Below are 21,807 nucleotides of genomic sequence, written 5' to 3'. Positions count from 1 at the left end.
CCGATTATTTACAGGCAGGAGGTGGTTGAAGGATGAGTCAAAATGACTCAGGAGCTGCAAATCCTTCTCATGCTAATGCAGGGTGTTCTCATCCCAGAGTGCTTCCATCTTCCTTCTCCCAGCCTGGGATGCAGAGCCTCCTTCCTGGGAATGGAAATAATTGGGAACTGGAAGGGTTTGTGTGGCTGAAGCAATGCTGGGGGGAATATTCTTTCATCTGTGGTTAATTTTTGGCATCCTCGGGCATTTCTAAAGCTCATACTCAGGATTATGGAATATCCTGAGCTGGAAGGGACTCCAGGGATCATCCAGCCCAACTCCCCAATAGTCCCACCCTGTGCATCCCTGGGAGTGGTGTCCAAACACTCTTTGAGCTCTGGCAGGAGTTTTCCCAAATGCCAGAGCTGCTGTTTGCTGACTCTCCTGATACTTGATGTGCTTCCAGCTTTGTTCTGGGTCACGGGAGATCCTTGTGGAGTTTCTAAAATGTGCTGACACTGGACATGGGAGGTATTGCTTTGTGTGTGTCAGAGGACATGCAGGAATTGTCCAGGTCCCATTCCCTGACCTTCCCTGGCCTCAAAATGAATTTTAATCCCTCTGATCAAAATCGATTTTGATAATTGATTAAAATTGATAAAACTGATAAAAAGTGGGGATTTGCCCAGGGAAGCTGTGGCTGCCCCATCCCTGGAAGTGTCCAAGGCCAGGTTGGAGGAGGCTTGGAGAAACCTGGGATAGTAGAAGGTGTCCCTGCCCTGGACTGGATGATCTTCAAGGTCCCTTCCCATCCAAATCCACGATTCTGTGATTTCTGTGACTTCTTTATGCCCTGGGGACTGTCAGCAACCACAGACCTTCACAGGATGATATTCCAGGTTCCCTGGTCTGCTTGGAATTTGGAGTGATGACTCCTACTCCTCCAGGATGAAATGTTTAGGAAAGATGTGTGTGGAGACATGGAATGGTGATCTCCTGGGACATTTCTGTGGAATTGGCATTTGAGGCCTTTCCTGTGCCATCACTAAGAGGAAGAACCATCATGCACAAGAGATTTGAACATTCCCTTTATTGGTCACACAGATCAAATTGAGGCCTTTAGAAAACAAACAGAGTTAACTTGCAAATAAAATTACAGATCAGCTCGTTCCTGTTTGCCAAGAGGCCACGTGAGATCACAGGGCTCCTGCAGGCTCTGAGATCAAAGAATCAGCTGCTTCTTGTCAGGTGTACAATGATTTCCTACACCCCTCTTTGTCCAGTGGAATTTTCCCAAAATCACCAAAGTGGGGCTGGATTTACAGCAGAGGATGTGCTCCTGAATGTCTCACACTTGGAATAAGTGAAACCAAGGGGATCCAGATCCCCTGAATGGCTTTTCCTGAGGTGGGATCACAGAGCCTTGAGTTCAGCATTAATCAGCAGGGAATTTTCTCCAGCCTTTGTTTTCCTTTTCCTGACTTTACCTAGTGACTGCAACATTTCCAGGGAAGCTGGAAATTCTTTTGGACAGTGGCTCCCAATTTCCCCAGCCCAGCTGTGTCTGCTAAGCCCAGCAGGGAGATGCCCACGCTGCTGAGCTATTCCTGGCACACAGAGTCAGCAGGAGAGAGGAGCTGCACCACGGATGAGTAAGGAACACTTGGCTTATCCACACAGGAGAGTGAGCCAGGCTCTGTGCTGGGCTCACAACAGCCTTTGGATTTGAGGCTTCCTCACCATCCTGTCTGGGATTGGTTTGTAAAGCAGGAAAGACACGTGGCATGGGAAGGTCAGCCAGGCTGTATCTTCAGAACAGTGTGTTGGGTCCCCAGCAGCATCCCTTAACACCCCAAAAAGTCCTGCTCCTCCTCTGAGAAGCACAACCTTCCCCAGGCCAGGCCCTCTCTCTCTGAGAGGGAGAAATGGGAAGCTGAGGGGCCCGTGGGAGTTTTAGGGACAAGAAGAGCTATTTTCTTATGCTCTCTGCTATATATAGAGTCTGGCAAGCCAACAGGGCTGGAACAAGTTGCTTTTGTTGCTAAAACATCGTTTGGAAAGGCCATTTTAGGCAAGTGCTGCTGTCTGGTTCCAGCTACACTAAGCAGGTGCTGTGGCCCGAGCTTTGTCCTGGCAGGAATGTGAGGAAGACTGGAGTAAGCCAGGCACGTGCTCCCAGAGCTGCTGTTACTTCCCTGGGAGCCTCAGAGCTTCTTCCTACTAAGGAGCTTTTACCTCCTGGGGGGGAGCCTGTAAATCTAATTACACACTGGGTGTTGGAGCGGCCAGCAGAGACCTCAGGTGTCCCCAGCTCTGTTTCAGATCCTGTCCCCTGGTGCAGATGAACTGCAGGACTGCCCAGGGTTCAGCTGAACCCAGCCTGCCCTTTGCAGCCTGATCCCAGACAGCCCTTGGTGCACTTTGCCACGGATGATTAGTCCATATTTGAAAGCCCTTCCTCCAGGCAGGTTGTGGAGGGAGTGGAGCCACCTGGAAAATGGCAGCGACCTGGAAATGAGACACTGAGAGCCAGAGCTGGGTCAAGCCCTGTGTGGATCCCTGTGCTGTTCCCATCCTCCTGCTGTGATCCCTAAGCCACTGCTGTCACCCATTCCAGGGGAGCAGTGCTCACAGGCGGGGCCCTGGGGGGGTGGCCAGCTGCTTCTTCTCCTGCAGGATGGTCCCCAAGAGCCGAGCTGCTGCCATGGCACAGCCCCAGTGGATGGTGAGCCCAAAGCCGCCGTGGCCGTAGTTGTGAATCACCTGGGGGAGAAGCACAGAATCCCAGCATGGGCTGGGGGAATCTCAAAGCCCTTCTTGTCCCATCCCCTGCTGTGGGCAGGGACATCTCCCACAAGCCCAGGTTACTCCAACTGATCCCTGAGCCCTTCCAGGGATGGGGCAGCCACATCAATCATTTGTTTCAGTATCTCTGACATTTATCCCTGGACTCAAAGATTCCCTCGCTGTTGGTGGGGAGATGGAGAGAGGGATGATCACAGGAACAGGCCTTGTTTATCACTGCCCCAGGCACAATTAACACGGTGATTAATTACACTCAACCCCGGGGCTGGGCGGGTACCTCTGCCTGGAGATTGCCGAGCCGGATGCTCTCCCTCTCCAGGCGGACCGAGGGCCGTGCTGGTCTCAGGCCGCTCCACTCCCCGACGATCTTTGCCTTCTGGAAGCAAAAGCACGTCAGCACTGCACAGCATTCCTTGGAATCCCACCAGCCAAACCTCACGGCACCTGCTGAGCCCTGAGATGAGCAGGGACAGGGGGCTCCCCATCCTGCAGCAGCTCCAGGCAGAACGGTTTGGGATGGCAGTGCCAGCTTGAAGCTGAAGAAAATCCCTGTGCCCAAGCCCCACACCACCTTTCCTGCTAATCCAGGGAATAACAGCAGCACTGGGAGTGGACACAACCCAGCCTCACCCCACACAACCCTTCTCTAAAGGTGTGGGGACAATGGGCTGGAACCTCCCAAAGCTCTGGTTCTATACATGAGTAATTATTATCCCTACAAACCTTGTCTCAGTACCAGCCCCAGCCCTGCCTGTCCCTCAGCCAGGTGGAAGAGCCCTGGGTGGGCACACAGAAACCCTGATGATGGACACAGAAACCCTGACTCATGGAAACAGCTCCTGTGGTTTGTCCCAGCACTCATTCCTGCATCCTGAGCCCCCCAGCTCCCTGTGCCCCATGCTGGCAGTCAGGTCACCCACCTGGAGAGCTGGCAGCAGCTGGCAGCAGCTGTCCCAGATGGATTTGTGGTCCTTGGCACTGTTCTCCTCGCTCCAGTTTCCGTGCTGGTAAATCCCTCCCAGCACTGTGAACTCGCTCCTGTACCAGGAGCCAAAGGAGACACACGGTGGTGGCTTGTCCCCAGCTGTCCCCTGTGGGGCCACCACGTAGAGGGACACTGTGTGAGTGTGGTGATGGATCCTGCTACACCCTGAGCCTGCAAAACATTCCTGTGGGAGAAACTCCCACATGGAGCAGGCAGAGAGAGGAGCCTGCACATCTGCTCATGAGCAAGTCACTCATTAAATCCTGTCAGCCCTTCTTTGTCTAGGCAAAGCAGACAGATAATTCCATCCTTATCAAACAGGTCTGCCCCTGCCTGGCTCAGGAAGAGCTGGAAGGAGCAGGATGGCTCTGGAGGGAGCACAGAGATTGGTGCAAACTCCTGTGGAATAACAGAGGACAAGAGGCAGGTTAAGGCTGAGGGGGTCCTGGAGGGGTTTGTGCTGGCTGGACCCTTCCAAAACCCTGCTTGATCATTGGGAAGCACGGAAGCAAAAGGAGGGACCCTCCAGGGCTGAGCTGCCCAGCAGGAAAGGGGTGCCCTCCACATGAGAACTGGATCCAGCTCTTCCTTTGGGATGGCCAGCCCTGACAGCTCCAGCTAAAACAAGCACAGGCAGAGGAATTCATCTGGGACTGTGATCAGGAATCACTCAGAATGTGCTGCATGGGGGCTGCGAGCCTGCAAAGCTCCTGTTTGCATCCTGGCTTACTGCCTAAGCCTGAAATGTTAGAGGACAATAGGAAGTGTCAGAGATGCAGCATTCAAATTCCAGCTTAAAGACCCCTCTCCACTGCCAGAGCAGAGTTGCTGCAGGCCCTTGGGAGGAAGCAGAGCTGGGATGAACAGCAGATGGATTTATTTATCCCACAGTGTAGCTCTCTGGGCAGAGCCAGGAGCTGGATTCCATCCTTGTGGTCCCTTTCAGCTCAGGATATTCCATGATAAACCCAATGAGATGCCCCCAGGCTCACCAGCAGCTCAGGGGACAGTGAGGGGAAGGCTGAGCTTTCTCAGGGAGATTTTGTTGAAGTAGAAGAATTCCTGCCTTATTTTTATGGGAGCATGGATCAGCAGTGCCTTTCCCCACCCTGAGCTGCAGCACCAGTTTGGTCCACTGGTTGATGATAAAGATGGCTACAGATGTGAAAACAGAACATCTCCCCCAAAATATCCACTCCACTGTCCGTGTTTGGCTGGTTTGGGGACTTGGCCAGGGTGGAGTTTGCCTTGGTGGGGTTTGGTCCTTGGAAAAGGACAGGACATGGAAGCACTGTGGTGCTGGGTGCTCTCTGTGCTGACTGGGAGCTCCCTGGCTTTGCTGCCCACGTCCTCCTCCCACACAGCCAAGAACAGCACCAGGGATGAAGCCAGGCCTGGCAGACACAGCAGGAGCCATGTCCCAGGCCAGGCTTTGGGGACAGTGACAGAGGAATGCCACTGGTGCCAGCCAGGCCTGGTCACCTACCCCGGGATGACGTAGGGCGAGTTGTAGATCCCGGATTTCAGGTCGTGAGTGATGATGAAATGCTTCACCCACGGGGCCAGCACCTGGGACATGAAGGGAGGAAGTCAGAGCTGGAGAGTGGGTGCCAGGCTCAGGGGACAGCAGGAGGGACATGAGGATGCAGATATGGGACCCTCCCTTAGCTTGGTGTTCCCTGTGCTGGCTTCCCTGGGAAGATGGGAAAACAGGAGTGCAGGTGTTTCTCCAAATAATCACCATCTTCCCCCAAAGATTTTATCTTTTCATTATCAGCATTGTGCCTCTGAGCTCACCCAGCCCTCACCCTATGGGGAAACAGAAACAGCTAGAGGGCATTCCCACAGCTGAACCAGGAATGGGATCTGGTTGGTTCCATGTGAGCAGTGTTCACTGGGAATCAGGACCTGATCCCAGTGTGGGCCCAGCCACAAGCCCATGGTTTTCCCCAGAGGGCACAGCCACTCCTCATGGTACAGCTGGGTTTTTGGGAAGCCCCAGGCCTGCCCCAGCTCACCCTGATGACCTGGCCCCGGCCAGGCTGCAGCTCTGGGTCAGGCTGCAGGTCCCCTGAGCGCATCCCACTGCAGTTCAGCACCACATCCACGCCCTGGGAGAACAGCTGAGGAGAGAGGGAGCAGCACACAGGGATGTTGCCACAGAGGCACAACATTCCTGCTTCCAAATGAGCTCTTTCCAACAGTCAGGAAATGGATAAACCATAAGGGGCAGATCCAGGGCACAGCTTCTTCCCCAGCCAGCTCCTGCTGACATCCCATGTGTGCCACCAAACCATTCCAGGGAAAGCTGCCAGTCCAGGCTGGATAAATGCTCTACCCCATCCTCTGTCAGCCGTCCCTCAATACCCAAAACCTTTTATCTTTCCTGGTAGAATTTATTTCCTGGACTTTGGAATAGTCTTGCTGCTGTTCCCTGTCCCATCATTCCTGCCAAGGAATATCCCAGAGCAGCCCCTGCCTGCTGGATGCTGCTTCTCCACTCTGGGATGGGGCTGTGCCCTCTGCCCTGGCTCCACATCCCCACTCACCTCCTGGAAAGACTCAACCTTCTTATGGAAAAACTTCACTCCCCTCTGCGTCAGCCTGGGAAGCACAAGTTCATTTGTTACTGGCAAATTAAAAGGAAATGTTCAATACCGGGACACCTGCTCAGCATTAGAAATTACAGGAATAAAATCAAACCCCAAATTCTTCCAAAGCCAAAAGCACTTGGATGCAGCTCCAAGTGCCCCCATTACTTTCATTTTTGCCATGCAAAAAATACACTCCTGGGCTCACTGTCAATGTGTTACCCCACTGGGGAAATGAGCAGGAATTCCAGAGCCTCTTCCCAGAGATGCATCTCTGCCCACCCTATCCTGATGTGCAGGATGAAAATCCACACCTGCAGCCAGAGGAAGCAGGAGCAGCTGCACTCACCTGTTGGTGAGCCAGGGCAGGTAACTCCTGCCCTCCAGCATCAGCGCCGTGTTGAACCAGCCATGGCTGAAACAGGAGGAGAGGAGGCTGTGAGGACCTGCAGGAGCCTCCTGCCCCAACATTCCTGACAGCCACTGTGGATCTGGGACCCCAATTCCCCTTGGGAGCCTCCTCACATGAGTGCGTGATTTTTCCTCCCTTTTTACGGCATAAAACACCTTCTGATTTTCCTCCCCTGTTTTGACATTGAGGTAAGGTGAGGTAAGAGAGGAGCTGGAATGGTTTCTGTGCTGTGTTGCTGCTTTTTTGGCCATTTGAGCTGTTTCTTACTCATTTGAAGAGAAGCATTTTTAAAGAAGTGAGGACATTTCTACGCCCGCAGTTCCTTGTCCCACTGCCTCATGCCAGAGCTGTATTCAGGAGGTATCCAGGACTGTCCTACCTGAGTCTCCAAAAAAACTCACTGAAAAATACCTGTAACCAGGGAAGAGTTCGAGTTCTTTTGGGGTCAAGTTCCTGAATCCCAGGACAATGTTCTTCCAGGATGGATCCTGAAGAGAAAGAGTTGAGATCATTAATGAGCCGGGAAATAATGTCCTGAGATCATTAATGAGCCGGGATCACCATGGGACAGGAGCTATGGGGAGTTGATGGGACACACCCCATGGGACACAGCCCATCCCAGAGGGACACAGCTGGATGTGCAGCTGCCAGCACAGCTGGACAGGCTCTGTCACTCCCCTATTGGATCCTCACACCAGTATTGCCTCGGGAGCACAGAAAACACCATGTCCCAAGGCAAATTTGGAAATATTGGGAAGCGCTGGCTGGAAGGAGCAGAGCCCCTGAAACCCTCCCCAGCCCCAGCTGGGACCTGCTCCTTCCTTACCGGCGGCGGCTCCCTGAACAGGTTGTAGCCAGAAATGAGAAAAAGTCCCATTTCCTTGGCTGCTGGGGAGTGCAGCTGCCCGAGGAGGTGATCGAACGTCTCTTTATTCCAGAGCCTGGGATGAGAATGGGACAGTGGTGGCTCTGCCAGCCCCATGGAGCTGTGCCAGGGCAGCCCATGGCACACAGGGAGAGGGACAGGCACCATCCTCCTCCTCCTCCTCCTGCTGCTGCTGCCTTACGTCTCCTGCAGGTTGCCGTGGTCACTCAGGTAGGGCTGCCACAGCCCGGCTGCCCCGTCGCTGGTGGTGTGGGGGGTGAAGTGGTCGGCGTAGACCTCCAGCTGCAGGGAAGGCAGCAGGCTCTGGAACTGCTCCTGGATGCACAGGGCGCTGGAGAGCCCGATCACCCCGGCCCCGATGACGGCCACACGCATGGCTCCGGCTCCAAGGGACAGCTGGGGCTGCTGGACAAGCTGGGGACACCACGAGGGAGCATCAGCTCCTGCAGGAGCTCAGCTGCTCTGGCAGTGGAGCTGAGCTCCTCACGGTTCATTCTTGTAAAGCCTCCCAGCCCTCCTCAAGAAGCTCTGATCCAGGAATCATGGATGGGGCGTTTGTGGTTCCTCCCAGTGGCTGGGGAATGTGTCTCCACCCCTGGCTGTGCCAGCAGAAAAGCTGCAGCCCAGCTGGCAGGGCGGCACTGCTGGCACAAGGAGCTCCAGGTGTGTCCTGCCCCAGGGATCCTCCTCTGTGTCCCACCAGCCACAGGCTGAGCAGCCAGGGAGATGCTGGAGCACCCACCACAGCTCCATCTCCCCAGGGACACTGTGAACCCCCCATTCCCAGTGACCCAACCCTGCTCTGAGCGGGCATGGATGAAAAGGATGGGAAGCAGCAGTTGTTTCCCAGGGAGCAATGCCAGCTGTGATGAGTGCAAGGTTGGACCCTCACACCACTGCCACCCACAGGGCTGCACAGGAGGGTGGCTGTGCCACCACCTCAAACCCTTCCAGGAACAGCTGGGAGGATGGCTGCGGGTGAATTCTGGCTGCAAATCACAGAATCTCAGAATCCCAGAATTCACAGAATCTCAGAATCACAGAATCCCAGAATTCACTGGGTTGGAAGTGACCTTCAAGACCATTGAGTCCAACCCAGCCCCAACACCTCAACCCTGGCCCCCAGTGCCACATCCAGGCTTTGTTAAACACATCCAGGGATGGTGACTGCACCACCTCCCCGGGGCAGCCACTCCAGAACTTTATCACTCTTTCCATAAAAAAACTGTTTCCTAATACCCAACTTATATTTCCCTTGGTGCAGCTTGAGACTGTGTCCTCTGGTTCTATCAGTTCCTGGAGAAAGAGCCCAACCCCACCATACCAAAAACCATCTTTCAGAGAGTTGTAGAGAGTGACAAGGCCACCCCTGAGTCTCCTTTTCTCCAGGCTAAACACCCCCAGCTCCCTCAGTTGCTCCTCACAGAGTTTGTGTTCCAGGCCCCTCACCAGCCCTGTTGCCTCCTCTGGATGTGCTCAAGAGTCACAATGTCCTTCCCAAACTGAGGGGCCAGAACTGGACACAGCTGCAGCCCCTCTCCATCCTCTGGTTCCCTCCTGACAGAACTTTCCTGCCTTGGAAAAGCCCTGTGGTCACTGCCTGTGCATAGAATGGACAAAAACCAGTATGGGGAAGAGCTGGGAGTGCAGATCCTGGGCTGGTTCTGGGAGCAGGAATAAATTCCAGCCTACAGGGTTTTTTTGGGCAAGTCCAGCATCTCTGCTGTGACAACAGGGGGATGACATTTGCCAGGACGGAGGGATGAGTCATTGGAACAGCACAGTGGGAGCTGTTTCCCATCTGCCATGGTTTTAAAACCCTCAGGAACCAGGGTCACCTCCTCCACCAGGGACAGGGACTCACCCCAGCTGTCCCTGCAGTGCCAGCTGAGGAGGATCTGCCAAAAAATAATGTGAATACACATTTTCCACCAGTTTACCTGCAGAGTGTGGGGTCCCTGGAGCAGTCAGTGCGGTGTCCGGAGGCTTCAGAGTCAGAGTTGTTGCAGCTCAGCAGGGCAAGGTCTGAGTGTCCAGGGCAGCAGGGCCAAAGTCTGCTCTCGCTCTGGGAGGTGGAGCTCCCACGTGATGCCACTGGCAGGAGGCCCCAGAGTCATGGAAAACGGGGTCACCACCATTGGTGGCAAAGTGCCACCCCTGCCTCTTGTCTCCATGGTGACCACTGGCAGACCAGGACACGGGGATGTGTTTATGGGCATGGTCCTGGAGGTCCTTTCCAGCAGCAGTGATTCTGTGACTTCCTGGGGTGTGGATTTGCAGAATCCCTTAGACTGGGTAAGACGACTGAGGTCAACCTTTGACTGATCACCATCTTGTCAACTAGACCACAGCACTAATGTCACATCTAGTTGCTTCTTGAACACAAGATTCCTTTGGGATCTGGAAAAATTTGAGTGCTTCTGGCTCAGTTTTTGAGTAGGAAGAGAGGCTGAGGGCATCAGGATTGTTCAGCCTGGAAAACAAAAGGCATCAGAGGGACCTAATTGTGGCCTTCCAGTACCTGAAGGCAGCCTGATGGAAAAATGGAGAGTGACTATTTACAAGGGCCTGGAGTGACAGGACAAGGGGGAACAGTTTCCCACTGCCAGAGGCAGGGTTAGACGGGATACTGGGAAGAAATTCCTCCCTGTGAGGCTGGGGAGGCCCTGGCTCAGGCTACCCAGAGCAGCTGTGGCTGCCCCATCCCTGGAAGTGTCCCAGGCCAGGTCGGATAGGGTTTGGAGCAACCTGGGCCAGTGGAAGGTGTCCCTGCCATGGAATGGGATATTGGGGGCGGGATTTGGGGGGTGGGATGGGCCGGACAGCCCCGCCCACCACATCAAGCCCCGCCCACCACCGCAAACGAGCCACGCCCATAGAGAGACTCCTCCCTTTCCAGGCCCCGCCCTTTCCCTCGCAGGCCCCGCCCCGGGCCCGCCCCTTCCCGGCGTGAGGGGGAGGCGGCCGCAGCCCCGCAGCTGCAGCCATGGCGCTGGTCACCCTGCAGCGCTCGCCGACCCCCAGCGCCGCCTCCTCGGCCAGCACGAGCGAGGTGAGCGGGGACGGCATGGGCAGGGACGGGGAGGGAAGGGGAGGATGAGCCCCGGGGACGGCGGCGGCGAATGGGGAGCGGGAGGGGCGGGGTGAGGCCCCGCTCGGGGCCAGGCCCCTGCAGCCCCCCCAGCATCCCGTAACCCAGAGCTTCTGGCTCCATCACCCTCATGGTCCCGGCCTCACAGCTCTGGCCCTTCACAGCTTTCCCCTTCCAGCCCCTGGTTCCACCCCCTCGCGGCCCCTTGGCCCTCCACAACCACTTGTCCCCTGTCTTCATCCCTGCCTGTCCCCATGGCCTGACTTCCCACAGCCCCCTGGCACCAGCTCAGCCCTCACAGGCTCCCCAGCCCCTGGTTTCATGCCCTTCACAGGCGCTGGTCCCTCATGGCTGCCAGCCCTACAGCCCCCTGGTCCTCCATAGCCCCTTCCCCTCAGCATTCCTCCCTTACAGCCCCCATGGCCCTGAGCCTCACAACCCCCATCAGTCCCCGGCCCAGCTCAGCTCCTCACAGCCCCCACCATCCCAGTCCCCTCTCTTAGCCCCCGATGCTGCCCAGCCCCAGCCTTTTGATGCTGCCAGGCTGAGCCAAGCCTGGTTCTGTCCTGCCATCCCCCCACACACAGCTCCATTCCCCTGTGGATGTCCCCCATTCCAGCCCTCAGCTGGCAGGGAGCCTGAGCTCCCTAAACCCTGGGGCAGCCTGCTTCACCTCTCTCTTGGCAGGCAAATCTCTGGGCAGAGTGCTGGGCCTGTCTTCATGGAGCAGCTGTGCTGGCCCTTGTCCCTGTTTGGCATCCCAGAGCTGCCACCACCTCCTGCCCCAGGGATGCTCTGCTTTGCCCTGTGTTATCGCTCTGTCCATGGCACGACCTTTCCCCACACCTGCCCCTGCATGCAAGAATTCCCCCCAAGGTGTCCATTGTCAATTCTCCAGGAGCAGCTCCCATCCTGCTGCACCCCATACCTGTGCCACTCCTCATACCTGTGCTGCTGCCCTTTCTCTCCTTCCCCCAGCTCTGCTGCTCCAGGACCTGGACCTGCCACTTCACCTGCCCTATGGTGCCATCCGTGTCCTGCTGGCCTGGCTCTCTGTGTGTCCCAGCTCTGCTGCACACCCCCTCCACTCCTGTGCCCCAGGAATGTCCTCTCCTATCTCTGCCCAGCCTTGGACTTCTGCTTTCCCCCTCACAGCTCCCACGTGCCATCCAAACACAGCTGCACCTCCAGTTTCTCTTTCTTCTCACCTTTTTCCCTCCTAACCCATCTCCTTTGTCACCCTCAAAGACAGGCCTGCTGTTTCCCTGCACATCCTCCCCGTGCATCCCTCTCCCCCCAAGCTTCTTTCCTTTGATGTTCACTGCCCTTGGCTTCGCTCTGTCCCCACTCCTGCCAGGTAAACAATCCTATTTGTCACCTGTCAGGTCCCTGTGACTCCCCCGATTAGCTGGGCTGAGGGGGGAGCAGGAGGGGGGAGCCACAAAGCTCCCGGGTTCTGCCTGGCCCCAGGGGCTTTGGAGGGGGTCCCTGGCTGCAGGGACCCAGTTTGGGCCATGCTGTGCCAACTGTGGAACTTGGAGATGTGAGCTGCACTTTTTGAAGGAGTTTTCAGAAGGAATTTTGTAGGATCTCGTTTAGACAGGGTCTTAAACAAGACCTAGTGGCCTCCCAGTCTAGAGAGATGAAAATGAGCTGTAACCCCAGAGCAGGCAGTGGAATTAGACTGGATTTAACTGCTGCAGGTGGGAGAGGAGTCAAAGCAGGCCTTGCCATGTACATCTGTCTTAGGCACTGCTTTGTGGCAGAGCTGCTGCTAGTGATTGTATTTTCTGTGGGGTGACCATACAATTCTCCTTTTTCCTCTCAAAAATGCTGCCCCAAATTTGCCACCAGGTGTTGTCCATGGCAGGGCACTTCTGCCACCAGCACCCACAGCTCAGCAGTGCTGTGGTGGCTCCCAAAGGAAGACACTGAGTCCTGATAGAATGATCTTTTCTGGCATGAAATAAAATTATGATTTCCAGATTCTTTTTCCAGGTTCAGCATGTTGTTTTTAGCAAAGTTAATTTAAAGAAAAATCCCATCAAAAACTGCCAGCCTGCTCCTGTTCTTTTAGGATCTTTCTTGCAAGGAAAACCAGGGGTCATTTGGACTTTTAGCTGAATAATTACTAGAAGATCTTTTAATGGGAATTGATGGCCACACATCCTTGCTAATTGTGACTGTGCTGTTGTGGCCTCTCCTAACTCAGGAGCCCAAAGGAATTTATAAAATGGATGCTGCTGCAAATTCTTAGGTGAGAGTGGTTCACACACACGTGCAAACTTGCACTGCTTGTGCACCTGCCTTGCACACACCTCCCGCTCCCCGTGGTCCTTCAGAGTGGCCACGCTCAGCACAGTCCCCAGGGAGGGACAGGCAGTGCCTGCTGGGGTCTGCCCATGCTGGGATGAGCAGCTGCAGCTCCAGAGCATCACCCCAGTGTGTGGTGCACCCCAAACCCTGCCAGCTCCCAGGGCTGCTCTCAGCAGGACAGGCCAGGCCAGGAGGGCTCGGCGTGGCAGCCTCGCTGATGCCTTCCTTTGGTTTTCCTGCAGGTTTTAGTAGAAAATACAGGGAAAATCAGCTTTGGGAACAGCTCAGCTCCTGCAGAGAGGAGCCCACAGCAGCTCCAGGCCCAGCCCTGCTGCCGAGCCCCAGCTGACGACATCCAAGAGTCGTCATCCTCACAGTCACGTTTGTTTAAAAAGGAAAAAAGTTTTTCTCCCCTTTGTTGCTACGTGACGGCCCCAAACAAACAGGAGAGTGACCCTGCAAAGGTCCCAAACCTGCCAGACCTCCAGAGCTTCCCAGGGCTGGGGGATCTGCCAGTGGGGGCACTGGGACTTGGGGTGCTCTGGGGCCCTGCCTGCAGCCCAGCTCTGCACTGTAAACAGACTAAAAATAGCCATGGTATGCTCCTCACCCTCTGCTGGGTCAGTCGGGACAGCCTTGTGCATCTCCCCTCCTCCAAATGGCCACAGTTCCAATATCAGCCTCTGCTCTTGCATTTGCAGGATTTTTTTTTTTCCCCCTGGCTTTACTTGGTTCTCACAGATTGTCAGCAGAGCAGCTCCTGTGCCCTCCACCAGCCCAGATCCTAACTTGAGAGGATGGGGAGCGATCCAGGTCCACTCATCCCTCCAAAGCTCCAGTCTTGAACATTTGAAATGATGCAATTTGCTTGTTTTTAACTTGTACAAAACCACCTGGAAACAAGTAATTCCCAGGGGGATCCTTATTTGATGTGGGTTCTGAGCAAGGCTGTAGGAAATACCAGGATGTTCCCCAAGAGTCAGCACTGATGGAGCCTGATTCCTGCAAGGCTTGTGTCCCTCCAGCTTTGTCAGGATCAGGTGTGTTGTGAGTGTGAAGGATTTTCTGTAAGGCCCCTGCTTTGCTTTTAGGGCCCAAATCTTCTCCCCAGCACAGCCCTGCTCTCCAAGGGGGTGCTCCCAGCCCTTTCTCCTCTGCACTCACTCAGGACCAAAGCAGAACTATCTCAGAGCCTGTTGTTTTGGTTGCTTTTTTTTTGTCAGCTCTGGATGCAATTAGCCCCAGCCCTGCTTTTCTCTAATAAGGAATTTTGTCTAAAAGCTACTAGGGAACTTGAAGGGGATGACTGCAAAGCATGACTCTGTGAAAATGCTTGGGTTTGGAAGCAGGCTGAGGTCACACTTCTCTTTTGAGGAGACTCAATAAAGTCTAGTGTCACCTGAGCAGCCAGATTTGCTTCCAGGGAGGCTTCCTACAAGTGCCTGGTGCAGAAGTGCTCATTTTAATCCACTCCTGCCACCAAAGCAGCGTGTTCCCCTGGAAGGCAGCAGGCATGGGACGTGCATTGTTCCATCCTGGGGACGTGTGTGCCAGCACCGGCTGGAGGTGGCCTCCTTGTCCTGGCAGTGTGATCATCCCTGGAGCTGCACATCAGGGACAGTCCCGGGGAGCACTTTTGGCTGTGTCCTGGTGCTTGGGACATCCCCAGTGCCAGTTATTTGTGGCTGCCAGCTGCTGCCCTCACGTGTGTGCGCGGCGGCAGCGAGGTGTGCGCCGGTGACGTCGGGGCTGGCGCTCTTCAAAGCGCTCTGCGCTCCAGGACCAGCTTGCAGGATTAGGACCTAATAGCTTTAAAATCCCCCTGAGCCCCTTTGTCACCCGGCGCCGGGTGCTGGTACCGTACAGGACTAGGGCGTCTCATTTATCCCTGGCTCCAGGAGGAAAAACCCTGCAGAAAACAGCCCCTCACTCCCTGTTGGTGCAGGGATTTTAGTTAAAGGTGTCATGTGCAAATAACCAATGTGTGACTCTTGTGTCCTTTCCTCCCCTCAGGCGGAGGCCGGCAGTGATGAAGAGCGTAGACTGAATGTGAGGTAAGCTGAGCTTTTGGGCTCTAAGTTTGCACTGTTGTTAATTGTCTGCCCAGCATCTGAGCCCTGACCCTGCAGAGATCCCCTTGCCTAAAGGATCCACTCCAGGTGCTTTTTGCAGAGAGCTGAATGTGGGGATGCTCTCTCCCTCATCAGTTTTAAGATGAGCATTGAGCCAGGTGAAAGAGTAAAAGAGAGTTTGTGATCCTTTTTTCCACTCCTGAGAAGACACTGGAAAATTACTGGTCAGCTCTGGCCACAGCACTTTAGTGTTATCACAGCATCTCTGGCTCTGCTGCTGCTCCCTGAGGCTGGGGCTCCACTCAGGAAGGGGCTCTGCTCCCAGGACAGAGGAGAACTCTGCTCATTCCTGCCTATTATCTACCAGGAATTTGCCTCCTTGGGGTCATGCAGAGCCACTGTGTTCATGTGAGGCTAAGAAAAGGCTGAGCTGTCCTGCCAGAGAGGAGAGAGGCTCCTCTTGCTGACATTGTGCAGATCTAAAGTGGTGACACGAGCTCATGTGCCAGGGCCCTGGATAATGGGCTCTGAGTAATGCTGTGGATGGTTCACTCTAAGCCTGGCTCTTGCAGGCAGCTCTTACCCTCTAACCTGTAAACCACAGCCCAGGGGAGCAGTGTAAAGGCACAGCAGTGGTTCAGCACTCAGTCTCTTCTCCTTGTCCCTCCTTCCTGCTTTCCTTAGCCTGGCTGCAGGAAAAGCAAAGCTGCTCGTGCTGCTGCTTGGACTGTGTTTGCCCTGCAAGTGAAGTCAGAGCCCAGAAAGCAAGGCTGCTCGTGGACAGAGGAGGAAATTGTTGGACTTTTTTGTTTCTGGGATGGTGTCTCCTGGCTGCAGCCTGCCTGGGAGGCCTGGAATTCCATGGCTCACACATGGATTCCATGCACACACATGGATTGCAGACAGAAGTGCTGTGTGTCTGCTCTGTGTGCTGTCCTGTGTGTATGGGCATTTCATGGCTGTCTGTAATGCTATTTGAGAGCTGACCCTGTGGGGAATGGATTTTGTATTGGTAAAATCAAAATTCCTTGTTCTGCTCCTTGTCCAATGCAAGGCCCCAGCAGGAACCTGCTGAAGCCCTGAACAGCCACAGAGCCCTAATTCTTGTGCTTTTCCTCAGGTGGTATTAAACAGTTACATGTAACCAAGCAGGATGGCAGCCTCCTCTTTTGGGTATACAGTTCTGTGCTAAAAGAGAAAATACAGCTTTATCCTCTTCACTGCAAATGTTGTCACTGTTCAAACAAATCCTGGTGAGATCCTTGGATTTGTGGCCACCTTTGGTCTGTCTGGCCTCTTTGCAATCTGGGCATGTGCATCCACCACTGACCAGAGCCACCAGGAGTGTAGATGCACTTAAACCAGGCTTAAAGGCCGATGCTTTTCTCCTGGCTGTTGAAAAATGCTGCAGCACTGACGTTGGACACTGAGATCCCATGAGCTTCCTCTGTCCTGCAGTCTCCTGGGGCTGCTCTTCCGTATACGATTGTCAGGATAAGAATCTGGTAATTAAATAGCCAGACAGGGCTGGAGAATCAGATGGCTCTCACGAACAGCCTCTGCTGTCCTCAGGGGGAAACACTGCCAAGAGCTGCAGGAAATATGCAGACATAACTCAGATGATGAATGGAGCTCCTCTTGGTTTGGTGGGTTGATCCTGTCCCCTTCCCACTGGCTGCTGTCCCCTTCCCTGCTCTGCTTCGATCTGCTGAGACTCTGCCTGGTGCCCAGGGGGTGGCAGAGTTGTTCAACTTCATTGTGCTCTGAAAAATCCCTGCAGCATGGCCTGTGCTGGTGTTTGTGCCTCCTTCAATCCTGGTCTAGCCTTGGTGACAGCTGGGCTTTGTCCCACATGCCCTGAGCACAGGGGTCAGCAGTCCAGCCCCTGGCTCTGCAGACTTTGGAGATCTGAGGGTGAAGGGAAAGGAAGGATTGTTGGAAACATGTCCCCAGCGTGCTGCCAGCTCAAGCTGTGTCTCATCAATACAGGATGGCTGTGCTCGTACACGTTTATGACATTATGTATTCATCTGCCTGCTGAACAATTATTTTTGTTCATTCCAAAACATTCCGGGATTTTCTTTTGAGGTTGCATAGTTGGATCTGGTTCCATGAGCTATCTGATTGTTTTCTTGGAAGAACAGGTCTCTATCATGGTTTTGCACCCAGCCATGTCTTGCTGCTCCCTGATCATCCTTCCTTGTGGTTTCTGTCATTCCAAAATGCTTTTCTTTCTCCCTGGAACAGCTTCTACCCCAGAACAGACCTAGGGGACATGGTTTAGGTTCAAAGATATTGCTGCTATCTGCATTTTCTTAGACATTAATCTGCTTTTAGCTGTGTTACCAAAAATTTTGTGGAAGCTTTGACAATATAACATCCACACTGCTCCAGGCAGCAGGCAGCCAGGGGTTTGTATTGCTCCCTGAGGGTAAAGAATCAGAGCAGAAGGAAAACTAAGAGATCTGAGAGTCCTGTTGGGCTCAGTGGAGCCAAAAGCTGCATGTCTGAGCTGTGTTATCAGTGTCTGCTCAAACCTCCCCTCCTGGATAAGCATCAGGGAGATGCTGTGGCTTGATCCCTTTTCCCCCTACTGGTGCAGTGCCCCTACAGCACACCCAAATCTTTGTAAAACTGCTGTCAGGGCTAGGCCAAGCCCGTGGGAGGATGTGTTAGCCCAGGCTTAAGCACAGCCCTAAGTCCTCTGAGATCGAGTTCCGTGCAAGCCTCATGCGTGCGGTGCCTGTGGCCTTATCTCAGCCCCAGATCCTGCTGCTCCAGAGCAAACTCTGAGGAGATGCTATCAAGGAGGAGGCAGAGCAGAGCCCAGCTCTTTCCCAGCTGCCTGCTCTGGCACAGGGCTGGATGTGCAGTTTTTCCTTTTTGGTGTGACCCGGTTGATTCTCACTCCTGGCCCTGTGCTGGCTCTGTCACAGCGAGGCACAGGAGATGTTGTACAACCCAGATCGCTCTGTGAGTGTTGGCTGGTTCTCAGATGTGGTTGGCAAACACAGCAAGATAATCACTGGTTTTAATTACAAATATAAATAGGTTTGTTTAGCCAGTCATTCTGTAATCTTTGCCATTATTGGCTTTCCAATCACAGCCTGAATGCAGGGCTGGGTGAATGTTTTCAGGCACCTTCTGCAGAGATAGAGGTTGAACCACTGCAGAAGGCCTGGAAGTTGGTTATCTGCAGGCTCTGATCAAGCCTGAAAATGGTTATGCAAAGAATTGTTCTTGTTTGGCTCCTTTAAACCAAATTTTAAGAGCTGGCAAGAGCAGCTGTGGGAGGTAGAGGTTTACAGGGTAGGGCTTGTGTATATTTGCAGATCAGTGATCAACAGGAGGAGTCATTGGTGCAGACAAACTCCTAACAGAGCAACTGCAGGTTTAGATTGGATATCAGGAAAATTCCTTCATGGAAAGAGTTGTCAAGCATTGGAACAGAGTTCCCAGGACAGTGATGGACTCCTCATCCCTGGAGGAATTGAAAAGCTGTGTGGATCTGGCACTTGGGAACATGGTTTAGTGGTGGCCTTGGCAGAGCTGCAAGAACAGCAGGACTTGATCTTGGAAGTCTTTTCCAACCTAAATAATTCCATGATCATCTCTCTGGCACACACCACAGGACACCATTGTATCTTATATCACATATGTACATATTTTACACACTTGATGGATATTTGATGTTTATTATATTTTAGTGCACCAAAAAGATATTTTAACACCTTAATCCTTAATTTCTTTAGGGATTTAGGAGCATGTTTCGCTGGAGCAGCACTGAGTGAACACCTTGTACCCACAGTTGTGTCTACGATGCTGGGCAGGCACTCAGGGCAGGGGGGAACACGGGGGCAGCTGCCTCGAGGATTTATTTGTGGGGCCAGCAGCTCATTACAGCCTTGACAAGTCCTGCTGGCTGCAGACTGATTGTGTCCCGGGGAGCTGGTGGGAGATCTCGGGGCAGAAGTTGCTGACTTCATGAAGTGTTCAAAACAGGACGCTGAATCACATCCTGGCCGGCGGCAGCATCCTGCCTTAGCGTGCTCCGTACAATGGGGAGGCACCGGCCCAGCCCCCGGCCCTCGGGAGCTCTCAGCCCGGAGGTGTGGCCCTGGAAGCTCAGGAAGGTGTAATTAGACCTTTCCATTTTGTGGTGGGCTGTGTGTGGATGTTCAAAGGCCCCAGAGCTGGGGAAACGTTCACTTATTTGACACTTATTTAAGATCTGGCCTTTCCAGGAAATTGTTGCTGACTTGAAATTGAGCAATATGAGGAGTTTACTTGGACGTAGGTAGAGGAACAGCAGGGAGCTGCCAATTTAAAGATGTGATGATCAGACTCTTTTGGAATTATATCTAAATCTTTTGGGTTTTTTTTTTTTTTTCTTCCATGAAACCTCAGCAGTTTGGCAGAACCCAAATCATGAGGCCCTATTATCAGAGGTGCTGGCTGTGCACTGAGCACTTGTTCCTGTAAAAGGCCAGTGTGGTCACTGTTTATTTAGGTGTTAGAGCTGGGTCAGAACAATATTTTGGTTTCAAATGCCTCTAGATTTTAAATATCTTAATCTTTGATAATTGTCTGCCAAGATCTGTGAGTCAAGCATTTCTCATACAGATCAGAGCTGTGCTCTGCCTGGCAAATACTCCTAAAATGTTTTTGGAATGGGGAATGGACATAACACCTTCCCAGGCCTGGTTTTAGTTCTAATGAAGAGTGTTGAGATTATTTCCTGAGAGCACTGATTTTTTTCCCAAACATTTACACATCCCTTTGCAGCATTTAAATCCCTGACACAGAATCACTTTACCACTGCACAAAAATAAGCCCAGATTTGAACAGATTAGGGTGCACATCACATCCATCATTTGTTTAGGTTTATCTGGGATCAGAACTCTCCTCTGCAGGGCTTGTCTTCCCCCTCTGAAAATTTTAGTTTCTTGAAGAAGTCCTTGCTGCAAGAACTGCTGGTGAAGGAAACCTTCATATCAGGGACCAAGTCAGCCAGAAATGCAGAGAATGGGACAAAACGTCCCGTTCAGATTTCCCAAAAAGCTGCCAGGTTCCTTGTTTGTTCTGTCTGCCATCCAAATGGTCACATCCAACCGTGTCCAACACTTGCATCCCAGGGGAGACTGCTGCCCATGGCTTGGCATCTCCCTCCCAGCCCTGCAAAACCTCCTGACCTCCAGCTGTCAGCTTCCCTCTGCAACACCACCCTGCTTGGAAAAGATGCCTTTGGAGCGGAGGGGGAAAAGAAGGATGGTCCTGGGGTTTTTACCACCACTTTTCCATTGTCAGTGAGCTTTGCCCCTGCCTGGCACTCTCCTGATTTTGAGAATGCTGGCTGTGTACCCTCAGGGGGTGCAGTCCAGTCAAACACTCGAGGTGTCAGGGCTGAGCCAGAACTTTTCTCACTCTGCTCTCACCGCGCGTGATCCGCCTGGATTTATTTTGTTTTGTTTTTTCCACATTACCAATGTGTCAAGTACTCCCTGGTCTCTGCTGCCTTTTTTGGAGCCGTTCTGAAACCTGGCAGCTCAGCTGGGTTTTTGGGTTGCTGTGCCACCAAGATTCCCAGCCATGCTTCCAATGCCATTGTCTGAGTCCTGGCTGAACTTTGCTCGCACCGCTCGGGAGCTGCTCCCTTAATCCTTCAAGCTGTTCCTCACCTGCCTTTTCTTTTCCAGCAGCGCCCTTGGAGAGTTTCTGCTTGTTTCTCTGGGAGACACTGAGTGGGTGAAGTGGGGTGACTTAATAAAATAGTTTCAAGGATTAAAACAATGGGCTGACAGGAGGAATGCAGGAGGATGGGCCCATGTGCTGACAGCTTGGCTAGGGAGGAGGACAGGAGCAGGATCAGCTCCTGCAGGGAGCGTGGGTGGAGCTCTGCCTCTGGTGTGCCCTCCATGGTGGGCATCATCCCACCTCTCCTTCAGCTCAGACACTGCTCTGGGACAGCTCCAGGGCTTGTGGCCTGGCTCCCCCCTTACCTGTGGTCATGGAACAGCAATGGCAGGAACGTGGCAACACCCAGAACAGTGACTTGTAGGAAAATACAGGGAGCCAGTGTTTTGGGAATAGTCAGACCACCAGGGAAATCCATATTGGTGCTGATGCTGGGATCTCTGTGTGTTCCCCTCTGCCAGCTGCTGCTTTCCCAAGCCTTGTTCTCCAAGTCCATGACTCCAGGTGAGGGTGAGCTGCTGTGTGGAGCAGCTCTGGCCAGCCCCCATGGCAGGGTGGGTGGCCCTGGGACTGGCACAGCAGGCTGGGGACAGTCCAGGGCATGCACTGGGGACACCAGTGCTGGGGCACTCATAGGGTTAATACTCCTCTTCCTAGCATCTCCTGCAGGCTGAGGTTAGAGAGGATCTGGCCTGGCCTCCTGAGACAGTGACTGTCACCAAAATGCCATCGTGTTCCAGTGGGAATCTCAGAAATGCTCCTGGGGATTCAGAGCGAGTTCCAAGCCCATGGTGTAGCTGGGTGATGCTGGGATCAGCCTCGTGCCTTTTTGAACTCTGCAATTAATGGGATGAGCAGAAAGGATTTCTTTTTCCTTGTGAAACAATCTCTTATTTTATTTGGCTTTTCACCATCCAAGTACTAGGGATTCCTAGAATTTTCTCATTCCTGGCTGTTTGGGAGCAGTTCTGTCAAT

The 21,807-nt window shown here is 53.5% G+C and overlaps 2 protein-coding genes across 4 annotated transcripts in view; one reads left to right on the top strand and one right to left on the bottom strand.

Annotated features, from left to right (window-relative positions):
- Positions 1 to 1,054: 1,054 nt before the first annotated feature.
- DAO (D-amino acid oxidase) lies at positions 1,055 to 9,764 on the bottom strand. Of its 3 annotated transcripts, none has more exons than XM_054645630.2 (11): positions 9,599 to 9,755; positions 7,840 to 8,072; positions 7,599 to 7,713; positions 7,184 to 7,260; positions 6,710 to 6,775; positions 6,319 to 6,373; positions 5,788 to 5,892; positions 5,256 to 5,338; positions 3,705 to 3,822; positions 3,062 to 3,160; positions 1,055 to 2,742 (listed from the first exon to the last, which is right to left on the bottom strand). In XM_054645630.2, exons 2-11 carry the CDS (start codon positions 8,031 to 8,033, stop codon positions 2,608 to 2,610), a joined length of 1,047 nt encoding a protein of 348 aa, XP_054501605.2. In that variant the 5' UTR covers positions 8,034 to 8,072; positions 9,599 to 9,755; the 3' UTR covers positions 1,055 to 2,607. The 3 variants fall into 3 exon arrangements, 2 of the variants coding, with proteins under 2 accessions (XP_054501605.2, XP_077043905.1); XR_013184646.1 differs by having other exon boundaries at positions 2,609 to 2,742; positions 3,705 to 3,875; positions 9,599 to 9,761; XM_077187790.1 differs by lacking the exon at positions 1,055 to 2,742 and having other exon boundaries at positions 2,758 to 3,160; positions 3,705 to 3,875; positions 9,599 to 9,764.
- An 815-nt stretch (positions 9,765 to 10,579) lies between these two features.
- Positions 10,580 to 21,807, top strand: part of SSH1 (slingshot protein phosphatase 1) — a 31,320-nt gene continuing 20,092 nt past the window's right edge. Inside the window, exons 1-2 of the mRNA XM_054645582.2 lie at positions 10,580 to 10,710; positions 15,079 to 15,119. Of these exons, the coding sequence (XP_054501557.2) occupies positions 10,645 to 10,710; positions 15,079 to 15,119 (107 nt within the window). The 5' untranslated portion in view covers positions 10,580 to 10,644. The remainder of the gene's footprint in view (positions 10,711 to 15,078; positions 15,120 to 21,807) is intronic.

Source organism: Agelaius phoeniceus, chromosome 18 (genome assembly GCF_051311805.1).
Source record: "Agelaius phoeniceus isolate bAgePho1 chromosome 18, bAgePho1.hap1, whole genome shotgun sequence".
In the NCBI taxonomy this organism is placed as follows: domain Eukaryota; kingdom Metazoa; phylum Chordata; class Aves; order Passeriformes; family Icteridae; genus Agelaius; species Agelaius phoeniceus.
Note: the sequence above shows the minus strand (reverse complement) of the source record. Positions and strands in the feature narration are given on the sequence as shown.

What these genes read in the sequence shown, in the direction of transcription:
- DAO (XM_054645630.2), bottom strand. Translation starts at nt 8,033, where the DNA reads ATGCGTGTGGCCGTCATCGGGGCCGGGGTGATCGGGCTCTCCAGCGCC. An exon ending in CTGCCCTGGCTCACCAACAG is followed by an intron (nt 6,374 to 6,709) that starts GTGAGTGCAGCT and finishes TGTGCTTCCCAG; the next exon opens with GCTGACGCAGAGGGGAGTGA. An exon ending in AGCTGCTGCCAGCTCTCCAG is followed by an intron (nt 3,161 to 3,704) that starts GTGGGTGACCTG and finishes TTTTGCTTCCAG; the next exon opens with AAGGCAAAGATCGTCGGGGA.